This window comes from Corvus cornix, chromosome 3 (genome assembly GCF_000738735.6).
Source record: "Corvus cornix cornix isolate S_Up_H32 chromosome 3, ASM73873v5, whole genome shotgun sequence".
Classification (NCBI taxonomy): Eukaryota; Metazoa; Chordata; class Aves; order Passeriformes; family Corvidae; genus Corvus; species Corvus cornix.
Genome location: NC_047056.1, coordinates 109,308,116 through 109,321,568, shown reverse-complemented (window position 1 = coordinate 109,321,568; position 13,453 = coordinate 109,308,116). Strand labels below are relative to the sequence as shown.

Genomic DNA, 13,453 nt, shown 5'->3' with positions numbered 1-13,453 from the left:
GGCATTTGCTGCCTTGGCTGGAACATATCCATGCTAAGGACATGGGTCTAGTTTTAACACCAGCCTCCCAAGCTACTCCTATTTTTATGTTTGGGCAGTTATTTAAGATATGTATTATGACCAGAGAGAGGATAGGGCACAGATACCAGCTCATGGGGAGATGAGGACAAGTGAACCTCCTCCTGACAACAACTGCTCATCAGGATCACACACCTATCTCAATTATTTAAACAATTCAGGAATCAAGTCCCTTCAGGAACTTGGTAAGAATTTGAGCCCCTGCTTCCACCCTAAACCCCTCCTCTTTTGGTAAGGAGCCCAACCACAGTGCCATGTCTTTACTCCAGCACTGAGCAGTGCTAGTGCCACCCTGACCACGCTTCACCCAGCACCCATGGCCTTGGAGCAATCAGTAATAAAATACCCCAAAGAGCCAAAGCCTTGGATGCCCACCTGGTGCCTCGGGAGGTTCAGGGGGGTTGCCAGTGTGAGGGCAGGAGCCCAAGCACAGCTCCTCTGAGGAGAGGCTCCAGTGCCTACGTCAGACCCGAACTTTCCTTTCAAAGGTTAAAGCTGTTGACTGAAAGGATTAGGAGGGAGGAGATGGTAAACTAGGAACAACTAGGGGTAGACTGTTTGCAAGAACTACATAAACAGGCAATAAACACACCCCAGCGCCTTGCTGGTGTGGCAGCCAGCCTCTGGAGGGAGGTCATACAGATGTGGGTGCACTGCCAGCAGCCAGCCCAGGGGCTGCACCCCCAGCCACAAAGATAGTTCACACACTAATTGATTGTTCTCTACACTCCTAGTACAACCAAAAACCAGGCTAGCACCTGAACCTGGGGAGCAGCTGTGGTCCTCACATCTCAGGAGGCTTTGCTCTGGTTGCCTACCATGGAGGGACCCACACAGCAGCACAGGAGGGGAAGGATTTCCCCTCTGCAACAGCCTGAAGTTTGTTCCTGGATAAACTCACCCCTGTCTGAAATGCTGCTTCAGGATGAAGCACGATTTGGGAACAAACACTGCTGAAGCAGTAGAAAGCTAAGCCATGATGCAGCACCTCTACAAAATGTCTCAGCTGTACAGCCAGTTATTAAATAAAAGGTCAATTCCTTTATGGCACTACACCTCTCCTTTCAAGTAAACAGCCTTAAGAGCCAGATGTTTCAACAGGAAAGGCAGAGAGGGATTTATGCACCACCGCAGAAGAGAATAATTTGCATTCTGACACGGCAGAGTAGCATCACCAAGTAAGAGCTAATGAGCAAGGCTCTTCCAGCTAACGCAACACAATTTGGTTTGCACTAAAAGCAAGACAAAGCATTAATTGGTTTGTGCCTGTTTGCCTGCCTTGATTGCACAAAGTTCATCTGAGGACATTCAGTGGCAGGAGGAAGTCACAAAGCCACCCGTGACAAGAGGGAACCTGCGTGACTGTTGCAGGAATGACTGGGAGTAACAGAGCCATTCACCTCCAGATCAGAGAGGTTCAATCACACCAAGATGGTTTATCACCTAAGTGTGGTTTTGCTGTTACATCCAGCTTATTTCCTGAGACAAAGGGAAAACTTAGTAAGGATCTTGCGAAATTGATGCAGCTGTTAATGTGACAGACAAGGCTGGAACAACTCACCCTGGGAAGCACAGGATGACACATGAATGATGCTGTCCCCCAAAGGATGACAAGATCTGGGAGGTGAGGTTTTATCTAAAGGGGTTAAAACAGGTCATTGCTCTCCACGAGAACCTTCTCTTACCTACGTGGTTTCTTTAACCTGAATCATTCTTAGTGACCCAACACACAGCAGTGCCCACAAAGGCAGCTCTAATGTGGCTTCCAGAAGGCAGCACGGGCACTTCAGCATGGTCTGAAATGCCAGGATAGAATCCAGAGCTGCACTTGCTGAAAGCAGCATGGTCTGGTCCCTGCACTCAAGCATTCCCTGTCTGGTACAAACTGCCCTGCTCTCGGGTGTTTCAAGAAACAGAAAATCATCAGAAATTAACCAACTGCTAATTAAAGTCTTGGGGGAAAGGGTTACTACCACTCGTTTTTGACCTATGAATCATGGCCAAACCCACGTATTCCTGGTAGTGCTCACAAACAAGGATGTCTAATAAGGTTCTGCAACTCCACTGCAGATCACTCACCACGGTCTCGCAGACCATGCTTTGGGTGCCACAGATTTTAGGGACAATGGAGTGCAGGGGTTATGGGAAAAAGTTTAAGAAACTGCAGCCCAAGAACACAAAAGAGTTAAAAGGAAACTGATAAGCAACACAAATATAAGAGAAGGCAGAAAACCACTTCCAACAAGACCTTACTGGTTGTATACATGAATTAATGAGGGCAAACAAAGTGTAGGTCTATTAATCAGCAGGAAGGTGAAGAGAGTACAGTACAGAAGACGCCCTATTCAAAACCTTCTTTCTTTGTACTTGAGCACTCAAGGATGACTTTCATCAAGGACTGATCTCTCTTAAACCTTTCAATCTTTGTTCAATCCATTCTTTGTTTGCCCCCCCTTGTTAAATGTGCTTTTCTAAAGGTTAACTGTGAACGGATGTTTAAGGTTGAGCAAGGTCAACCCCAAGTAAGGACTCGTCACTCTACACAGGATATGCGAGGGCCAAAATTGCCATGGGGGCTTTGCACAGGAAGAACTGCGCATCCCACTAGGGAGATCATGGCTGCTTGGTGCTCACAGTCATGACACCATTAGTTTATCACTGATTTTTACAAATTTCAGCTTGAAGATCACAGTATGTCATCTTTAAAGTCTCATCAGAAAGCTGACAGCAAATCATCCACTAAATCAATAGGATACACTACCAAAAAGAGAGTCCAGGCAGACCTGACGACACTCGTGGAGCTGTACACATCCACGACTCAGCCTTTAAGGATAACCTTTCTGGCTCCAGTGCGAGCAAAGGGCTTGGGACACAAGCCAGCAGTTGGGATTTAGGGCTAAGAACTGAAATTGAGGCGGTGCCAAGAGGTGGGGGATGACTCAGCCTTCCAGAAACAGACAGGGGTGAGGGGATAAAGGACAACATGAAAGACAACCAGACCCATGCCTGAATCACTGGGAAAATAAGGACCATGTGAAACAGAAGAAAAGTGGAAAGGGAAGAGGGAAAAACAAAAGGTGCCTTCATTCAAAATCAGTCACCAATGGAAGAAGGGTAGAAGCTGGAGAAGCTGGGTGAGAAGAAGAGAAGCTGGAGCGAGCAGGTGACACTCCCTCCATTAACCCTTCCTTCAGGAGCAGGGACACATCACGGGAACTGGAAGGAGAAGCCAAGGATGAAGAAACATCTGAGAAACCATAAATGGGCTTTGTCCTCACTACAAGACCCACCAAATGAGGAAAGCCACTAGTCACTGGCTGTGGGGGCAGCCCCTGCACAGCCCTGGGCTGGAGTGGAGAGGATACCACAGTCTCTACTGCTCACCGTGCCCGTTGCAGTAATAGATCCACTTCTCCCTGTTCTGTGTGGGGGTGGTGGACTTTTTCATAATAGCTTTTTCCACAATGGCACTGGGATCTTGCCGGGGTCCCTTCTTCAGAGTCCGTGAGCTCTTTCTGACGCTGCAGACCACGATCACCACCAGGACCAGCAGCAGGAAGAGGACGATCATCCACGGCAAGTGCTCATTGATGTCGAAGTGCTGGTGGACGTTCTGAGAGCCTCGCCGGGGGGGCCTGTATGGGACGCTGGGCTTCTCGCCCCCCATCATCTCCAGGGATGGCTGCTTCTCCAGCGCCTGGCTGGTCTGCTTGTGCCGGTAGCTCTGGGCCTGACTGGTGGTGCCGGAGCCCATGAGGGTCCCGCTGATGCCGTCCGTCTCGTTGGCTGAGGTCTCGTTGTAGTACCGTGCCCGCTCCACCATGCTGCTGGACGCGCGCGGCGCTGGAGAGGGGACAAAATCGGGAACTGAAGAGTTCAGACCTGCGGGAGGAGAGGAGAGTTGAGTGTCACGGCCCCAGAGATGCGATATGGCATCACATCACGGGCTAAGACCTGCCTGAGCATCGGCTTGGCCAGCAGACAGAAACCCAACGCCAGGCAGTGAGAAAGAGTAGAGGTGAAGTTGAGGTTTGCCTCTGGGAACAGATGGGTACAGTTACAGAGGGAGCTTCAAGGTAAAACTGACCCTTGCTGGTTAAGGCCAGAGGCAGCTTATTACAAAAAATGAGTTATTTAAGGCATGTTGTCAGTCTGTGTTTGTCCCACATTCAGCATTTATCAGAAAACCAACAACTTTGAGCAAGTTGTTTTTACTTTCTTAGGTTTATGAACACTGGTTTTAACTCATTTGTGGAATTTCATGTTTGGACTAAAAGTACAAAAATACTGGCAATTTGTAGGCTTAGTATCTCTCCACTGGGTTTGTTAAGGAAACACAAACATTTTTTTATCAGCCCTGCAAGCAACTGCAGGTGAATCAACTATAAAATAGGTCTCTGAAGCAACCAAACTTCCTCCCAAGAGCTATCTTCCATCTTTATTGAGTTTCCTTATCAACCAGCACCTCGCAAGTCCCAGCCAGACATGAAATACGAGCCAAAGCCTGCCGAGAAGTGGAAGAAGGGCTGTTGTGACAAAAACTATGGATTATTTTAAAAAGTCATCTTTTGAAGATTGTATCTCATCACAGCTGAGACAGAGTGGGTGTATTTGTCCGAACCTGGTTTTGCCCCCAGCTTGGTTACCTTAAACAACCTAACCAGGACACAAACAGTGAAAACTTCTACGTAACTGTCGACAGTTGATTGCAAAGTTCAGGAAACACCCTCCTGTACACTCCCAGTGATACCAACACTAGGGCAAGCTTTGAGACTTAACAGAGGTGAAGCACTGGAAGCGTATGACTGTCAACACTTCCCTGCTATTGTATTTACCAACTCAGCTGTTGAGGTCATCAAAAGTTGCATTTTTAAATTAAAACGCCTCATCTGAGACACTGCAGGGAAGCTGCTTTCCAGGGAGTGCAGAATACCACCTCAAGTGGAGTCCTACAGCACCCCTGAAACCAGACACAGCTAAGGCATCACCATAAAGGCTGTGATGATGAGCCACTTCCAATTAAGCAAGAGAAGGGGAAATTCCATATAGTAGTTTTAAGAGATTGAAGGAAAAAAGTTACAGGACAGCCCAGGCTCCTGCAGGGCTGTTACAGCAATGGTTCCCATTCAACCAATACTGTGACACAGTACAGAGTGAAATGCAGCAAGGAAAGCACAGGCACAAAAGCAGTGAATCCATCAGAGGAGGAATCTCCCTGCTGCAGGGAGACCATAGCAGGGGTTTTCCTGCTGCATCCCAACCCAGGTTCACCACAACTGCACAAAGACTTGTGCCAGCACATCACAGAGGTGGGAAAAGAGGCTGAGGAAAAGTCATGTCCTTTCAGCCCAAACAGCACGACAGCCAGAAGTCCAATCAGGACTTCAGTCTTAGTGAAAATGTTACTAAATGTGGTTTAACACAAGTGAGGGCAACCCGATGCCATGAAGCAGTAGTACCACCTTTAGACCAGGTTGTTTTTAACAGCTTAACACCAACCCTGACCAAGGAAGGAACACAATCCCTCCATCAAAACCACACCTGTGTTTCAGTGGTGGACATTACCTTTGGGAAGATCAGCAGTTGGTGGAACTTCATAGGGCTGCTCACCCGCTTCGGTGCTTGATGAAGTCAAAGCCGTGTTCGGAAGGGACGCTGGAGAACCACAGATGTTGTCACTCTCCTTCGTCCCCGGCTTGATGACCACCATGTTTTTCCCAAAGCAGTCAGTGTAGGGTTTGCACTTCATCACACTAGAAGGCACATCAGAAAAGGTACCACGAGGGCACGGCTTGCACCTGACATCTTCAGTCTCGGTTCCTTTCTTGCGGACGCCCCAGCCAACCGGGCACACCGTGTAAGGGACGCAGGTATCGTTCGTCTGAAACGTACCAGACAGGCAAGTGCACTCGCGGTCAGTCAAGGCAGTACAATGAGTTTTCTCAATCATTGGCAGTTCACAGGGTTTCCTACAAGGGTGGCACCGCTCTATGCCATTCTCATGCTTGGTAAAGGTCCCATCTGGACAGGGGCTACACTCTCTTAGGGTACTCTTCGTACAATGCTTAGACACGTAGGTTCCTGCAGGACATTTGTCACAGGTCAGCTCTTCGTTGGTGGCACGGTCGAGGTGGCGGTACTTGCCAGGGGAGAGGCTGATGGCATTCTGCTCAGAGGTCAGCTTCGACTGACCATCAGCGGTGCCAAGGAGCATGAGCAGCTGGAAAACAAACAGGAGGTATCAGCCAACAACAGCATGCAAACAGAGCCCTCTCTGCCAACGACCCCTTGTAGGATCACAAGGGATGTGCCAGTGCTGTGGGACCATGGACAAGTTACTATGCCCATGGGAGGGACCTCAGCAAGGCTGGAGTGGAATGGAACCGGTGCAGGTGGCAGCAGGCTCTCCAGACACCTCCCCAGCTATGATTATAATTGCTTAAATTTGACACCACGCTTCTCAGTGAAACTAAGCATCATTTACACTGCAACCCTGCCAGGGTGGCAAATACTGCTAATTGTGTTTCAGCAGTACGTGCTACCTGGCCACCCCAGGAGAATTCAGACCAGCTTTGCATTTCAAGGCTGAGAGGCTCCAGCATGAGGCAGGCACTCACCGACAAGACAAAAAAAACATGCGGATGGCAGCTTTGACCTGTAAAACTTTCCTTCTCTATTTGTTCATCTGCACTTGTTCAAATAGTTACCTTTCTGAGTAACACAAACAAGGATGAAATCCAGGCTAGCGGCTGTTTCTGGACTATTTCTCAGCTCCTCTGCCTTTCCATGATTTTTTATGGCTCGGTGCAAGTGTTGGGTTTGGCGAGACCGCAAGGGATGTTCTGCTTTGAGTCTCCAACCACATCTGAACCTACTCTAAACCAGCTGCATTAGCAACAGGAGAGAAAACCCGGTGCTATTTTCACACTCTTCAAAGAACTCTGCTGTAACTCAGCTCCTCATTGCATCAGACACAGGTAAAAGGACACCAGTTTTTAGACACTGAACTGGAAACTGGGCTTTGCTATAAATCCATCTATCTCTACTGACTTCCAATCCCAAAGCTTTATTTCCTTAATTCCTTTGCAACAATGCTGCTCCATCACCAAGAGAAGCTCCATCTACCAAGAAGTATCTCTGCTTCCTCCAGAGGATCTCTGGTCCATGGATTTAATGTCAGTTATGGCAGCGAAGATAAGTCACCAAGAACAAAAGACATATCAAAAGAAAGACTGACACAACCTCAGACAGCATGCAAAGCAATAGGAAACACATTTCCAAACAGCCACAGGCTAAGTTCAGAGGGAGAGAGGGAACAAGTCAGCATTACCCAGAATTTTCAAACATTTTCTACACTGAAGGTGAAAAGACCAGAGACCCTAACACTACTCAGCTACAGAGCCAAGCACATAAATCACTTGGCTGTGTTATACAATCCCTCGCCTCTTGCTCTGCTACCTATTCTGGGCTATCAGCCAGCAAGAAAATATTCAGAAGGAAAAAAAAAAAAATAAAAAGGGCTCCCAACGACATGACTCTGCAGAAGGCACATCGCAGCAGAGCCACAAGCTGCACCGCGTCATTTTTGGTGCAGTCTCTTGCTTCCTGGAAACACATAGCAAATTTTTGTTTCACCTGCTAAATAATTTACGGCTTGGGATTTGTACAAAACACTTCACTTTTTAAATTTTTTTTTAGTTAGTTAGTTTTCTCCCCCTGAAGCAGCAATTACAGAGCAGGCAGAAGCGGGCAAGCCCGCAGGAGCTGACGAGGATCCTGCAGCGGCCAGACTAATTACGGCACATCAAATTAAAAAGCGGGGCTGCCCTGGCAGGCAGCAAAGGCTTACAGGATGCATTTTACTTTTCCCCTCCCCTAAGACATGATTTAACAAAGTGCTTAGCTGGCTCTAAGCAAACCTGCCACCCTCCCCTGTAATCTCCCTGACGCATCCCTGTATTAGCAAACTGGCCACTTAAGGTGGCAGGAGGGGTCACCTGTGTTACTCACCCTCCTCCCGTACCAGCGCTGAGCAGGACAGGGTGATGGAGAGGCAGGACAGGCAGTGGCTCTCTTGCCTCACTGAGAGTGAGCCGTGTGCTGCTGTCTCAGATCCTAATTTCTCCCTCTGCATCAAGCCAGACCTCAGGAAACCCATGGACAGCCTCACTATAAGCATGTGCTACAGGTTCCCTCCTGTTCTCCCTGTTCTTCCCATCTTCCAGCATCTTCCCATCCCTTGCCTGGGTAACTAAAGTCTGTAATAGCACTAGGTTTGAGTTGGCTTTTTTGAGGTTTTTTTTTAAACCCTATCTCAAGAAAAGCAGTGCTGGTATTTTTGAACATCTCAAGATCTTAAGCTGCACATGCACTTCCAAGCTTAGGGAGAACAGCGAGTTCCAGTGGGGGATGGCTAAGCAGCATTGAGCATCTGCTATTTATTCAGACTGGCATTTCTGGTCCCTAAAATAATCCAACTACTCAGGTTGTGCAGCACTCAGATCTCTGAAAGAGAAGTCCAGAAGCAGAAGGACATCTTCAGCAAAAACGGGTGTCTGCCAGCTTGGTCCCTCACCCTCAGGGCTCCCCAGCAGCACGCAGACCTGGACCTTTCTGGCTGACACTCCCAGTTCCAGGAGAAAAAGCAATCAAGTAATGAAGCGAGCTCTGCTGAGCCACTGCACCCTCATTTCATTACTCTGGTACCAAAGGAAGTGTACAGGGTAGCAAAAAAACACAGGAAAAACCACAACTGGTTCAAGACAACACTAAAGAACAGATTTGGTTTCAGCAGTTTCAATGATGCTCTCCATGCCCAATGCAGAAACAAAGAAGGGTTTTTAATGGGACAGGGGTCCCTTTCCACAAGGGTTAAGCAGGACAGTGTGGCTGCAAGCCCAAAGAGCATCCCAACTCAGCACCAGGACCCTGCACCACACAGGCAAAGGCACCTCCCAGCCACCTTCACCTGTTTCAGCACATGAAGGCTTTATGGTGTGGGGAAATCAGATCAGGCTGGGGGACACGATCATTCTGACCTCCCCACACCAGGAAATATTCAAACAAGGGGACCTTCACATTCAGCTGCACACAAACCTTTGAGGCAGCAGCACCCCACAGCTGGTGTGGGCACGACCCACCTCAGCACCACTCAGCCCGATGACCCCATCTCAGTCAGTCTCTGTGCTGTGCTCCCATCACCCTTTTTCAATAACTGTGCTGCAGGGAGACCTGACAGGCAATCTGCACAGGAAACAGCTCTTAGGGGGCCACAAACTACCTTGGCATGTGCAGAGAGGATGCAGCTGCAAACACCTGAGAAACCTGTGGCTGGCATTCCTGCCCATGGCAGGGGTGTTGGAACTAGATGATCCTTAAGGTCCCCTCCAACCCAAAGCCATTCTATGATTCTATGAATACTGCATCTCATTCAGGGACCCAAACCTGCACAGTGAGTCAAAACACCAGCAGAAAGTTGGTGAATCAACTTTCTGTCCTGGAATTTGTGCCCTAAAATGCTGCGACACCGAGATTGTCATAATCTCAGGTTGTGTACAGGGCTGCCCTGCTGCCAGCCCTGTGGGGACACAGCAATAAACCTAAAACTAAAGTAAAAATTAAAAAAAAATGAAATTAAAAAAAACCCCAAAACACAAACAGCAGCTAAACACAGGGCACTTGATCCTGGTAGAGAAGAGCAGGAGCAGAGTCCTGCAAGTGAGCAGGGACCCACAGTGATAAACTGATACTCTGGGAATGGTTTCCAAGCAAAACCAGCAGAATTTGGTAGAAACGGCAGCTGGCTCTGTGGCAATGCCTTGGCACAGGTTGGGGATGAGCTGCACTGCCTGCCGCCCTTCCCGGAGGTCAGCTGTATCCTTTGCCGACAATAATGGGAAAGTGCTTGCAACATTAAAGTAAAAGAAATACATAAAAACACCAGAAAGACAAATAAACCGGTCTGGAAGTTTTACGGTAACTTGGACAGGAGGAGCAAACGTCCTGCCCCGATCATTGTAAAAAGGATCAAATTACTTAGTCCGAAAAAAGTTGCCTGTGAGGAAAGTACTGAAGAGCAAGGCAAGTTTCTGCTTCTTGCAACATGACCAGCTATTTCAGCTGCTTCGGGGTTTGTGAAATGAGAGCTCAGGACTCACTGCTCAGCAGTTCCTTTACTCCATCTCAAGAGTGAAACACAGGGAGACGAACAAGCCAGAACAGCAGCAGCACAACATCTGGTCCCCATGACGGAAAACCCAGCAGCCAACCCTGCAGCCAGCGCAGACCAGAGCTCGGAAGCATCCCCCCCAAGCCACGGTTTTGCTCCGAACAGATGGAATCCCCCAGATTTCCAAAAGCCCCAAATTGAAGTATGGTGATGTTGCGCTGGTCCCAGGCAAGGACAATGGGGGAGATAGTGGAAACCACCTTGCAGCAGTCAGTGGGGTCCCAAAAAATCCACCAAGCAAATGAAATCACAGCCAATACCAGCCCCACACAACGGCTGCCAAGCTGCTACTGCTCCAAAACCCAGCAGCCAGGCAGATTTGGGTTTGCTGCACTAGTGAAAGACCCACCAGCTATCAATTTGAACATACTCCCTCGCACAAACTTCCCCCAGGCTGGGAAGACATTAACTTCTTGTGTGACCAAAGGGAGATTCCCAAAATGTTGAAGGTATCAGATGAAAACCCCGGGAGGATCCTTGCCACCTCACAAGCAAATGGGAATTTTGCCTTGCTTCCTTGTATGATCACACACATACAGGTGCGAGAACACACATGCACAAGTAACACACTTATGTATTTGCTCAGAGTCTCTCTTCATGCCCCAAAATTGCTGCTGTATCTCCCCACACCTCTATATCACTACTTTTTCCCACCTCTTTCCTCTACACCCACCATTCCCAACTGACCTCCAGGATCCCGGCTGGAGCTGCATATCTCAAGCTCCCCATCAGCATCTCATCTTCCAGCAGCAGCACTGGCTTCTGCGGGCTCGCTTCTCCCAGCGGGAATCCAGCATTCGGGAGTGCACAGCCAGCACTGAGCACGGACCCCGTCTGCTCCGCCACTGCGCCAAGTTCCCCTTCGCCTTCAGAACAACGAGGCTGTTTCCCGGCTAATGCCCTTCCAGCTTTAGATTATTTGTTGTTTACTCGGATTCCTGTCGAGCCAGCGCCAGCTTGCTCAGATCCACCTTGAGTTTAACAGCAAGTGCTCTCCTCGGTTACACAACCCAGCCGCAGCAGCTGCGGCGTCTGCCTGACACACCGAATTACTGTCTCTCCCCAAACAGACGGGATGTAGCCCTAAAGCGCTGATTGGGAAGTGCCCTACCCGGGAAAGTAAATGGGGAGATAAAGCTCCCGGAAAACATTTCCGTGATAAGTCAGGGCAGCCGCCTGCCATTCGCAGCGGGGAGGTTTACTGCCTGTCCAAAGGGAGGCAAGAAAAGCAGCTGCGGAGGGGGATGGATGGGTGGATGGATGGATGGATGGATGGATCCCTGTCCAGTGCCGAGCTTCAGGAGCAGCGCAGAGAGCAGAACAAGGACCCGCTCAGCTCTGGCTGTGCGGCACATCCCTGGCTGGGGGATGTCGCCGCCGCCTGCGCTAACATAGGCATGGGGAGCATGGACATCGCAGGGAATATCGCACCCAGCCGGCGTCACCTACCAGGACCCGGGGCTGCGAGGCTGGGGCGGGCAGCACCCCGGGAGGGCGCAGCGGCGCCCCGCACAGCCCCCGGCGCGCCGGAGCGGGGCCAGCAGGACAGCCGAGCACCCGCCCCTCCTGCCACGCTGCCCCAGGCCGGGCAGGAGGCGCGGGCGGGCAGCCCCGCACTGCAGCACATCCCCACCCACGCCGCGGACACGCGGATGCTGCGCGGGCGGCGCAGGCACGGACCGATCCCTCGCTCCGCGCACACACACGCACGCAACTCACCGCGAGGATGCCGGCGAACCCGGCGGAGCTCCGGCTCGCCGCGGAGGCCCCCATGGTGGCGGGGCCGGGGCTGCGGGCGAGGCGCTGCCCGTGCGGCCGCGCTGCCTCAGGCGGCGGGCGCGGGGCCGGCGGCGGCCGGGCGCCCATGGCGGGGGCCGGGCCGGGCCCGGGGCCGAGCCGGGGCCGGGGGCCGGGCCGGGCGGGGCGGGGGCCCTGCCGCGCTCCCACCTGCCCTGCCCTGCCCTGCCCTGCCCTGCTGAGGGGCCGCCGCGCGCGCTCTGCCGCGGGGGCGGCGCGCACGTGGGGGCGGCGCGCGGGGCCGGGGCGGGGCCGGCGGTGGCGTCACCCGCCCGCGCGGCAGGGCGCCCCCCGCGGCAGCCGCGGGGACAGCGCGGGGAGGGAAGGGGAGGGAAGGGGACAGAAGGGACAGAGGGGACAGAGGGGACAGAGGGGACAGAGGGGACAGAGGGGACAGAGGGGACAGAAAGGGACAGAAGGGACAGAGGGGACAGAGGGGACGGAAAGGGGCCTTGCCCTGAGCGTCTCCCACATCGCCCGCCCCGTCCGTGCGGCAGCGGCAGCTCCTGTTGCCCTCGCGGTTTCGGTTGTGTGGAGCTCAGGCGTCCCAGGGTAGCGGGCGCGGAGAAATCGCAGCGGGGTGGGTGTTCGGCACCGTGAAATCTTCGGGGGGATTTTTGTTTGTTTTATTTTTCGTGTTCTCCAATGTCAGACATATAGGGAAGAATTTTTTTACAAAAAGGGGGGTGAGGCGTTGGCACAGGTTGCCCAGAGAAGCTGTGGTAGCCCCTTCCCTGGAAGTGTCCAAGGCCAGCTTGGACAGGGCTTGGAGCAGGCTGGTCTAGTGGGTGGCATCCCTGCTGTGGAATGGGGATTGGAACTAGACGGCCTTTAAATGTTCCTTCCAACCCAAACCATTCTATGACTCTATGAACATGTAGGACATTTCCTGCAGTGGAGGAATGCTGTCAGGGAGCAGACACATCCCTCTGTGGGAGAGGATTAGCTGGATGCTGAGGGTGGCCACAGCACGAACAGTGCCCTCACACCCATCCTGCAGCATCTGAGCAGGGTGGGCAGAGCAGGGTGATGGTCACAGTGTCCATCAATAGCTGTGGGAAGTGACAGAAACAGGTCCAGGTTTGGCCAGGGAGTCAGGGGGAACAGCGGATGGGCCCAGAGTCAGGACTGGAAAGGATGCAAATGCATCCAAGGTCCTTACAGGAGATGGGAACTGAGGTGAGACTTCAGGGTTGTTCCAAAATCTGAGCAGGAGACCAGGGCAACCCCAGGTATGGCTGATCAGGGCCTTCAAGGTTTATGAGTGCAGCAAATCAAGGGTATTTGTGGCTCTCTAAACTCCTGGTTGTCTGTTGAGGAAAACGCCCAAACACCTGATTTCCAGAGCCT

The 13,453-nt window shown here is 51.4% G+C and overlaps 1 protein-coding gene across 3 annotated transcripts in view; it reads right to left on the bottom strand.

The window, feature by feature from the left end:
* TNFRSF21 (TNF receptor superfamily member 21) overlaps positions 1-12,133 on the bottom strand; it is a 35,795-nt gene extending 23,662 nt beyond the window's left edge. For 2 of the 3 annotated variants that reach the window (XM_039569192.1, XM_039569193.1), the window contains exons 1-3: positions 12,026-12,133; positions 5,644-6,298; positions 3,463-3,960 (exon numbers count right to left, since the gene is read on the bottom strand). In XM_039569192.1, coding sequence (XP_039425126.1) covers positions 3,463-3,960; positions 5,644-6,298; positions 12,026-12,079 — 1,207 coding nt within the window. In that variant the 5' untranslated portion in view covers positions 12,080-12,133. Of the gene's footprint in view, positions 1-3,462; positions 3,961-5,643; positions 6,299-10,993; positions 11,320-12,025 lie in introns of those variants that run through there. The other variant, XM_010393239.4, reaches the window with a different exon arrangement.
* Positions 12,134-13,453: the final 1,320 nt, after the last annotated feature.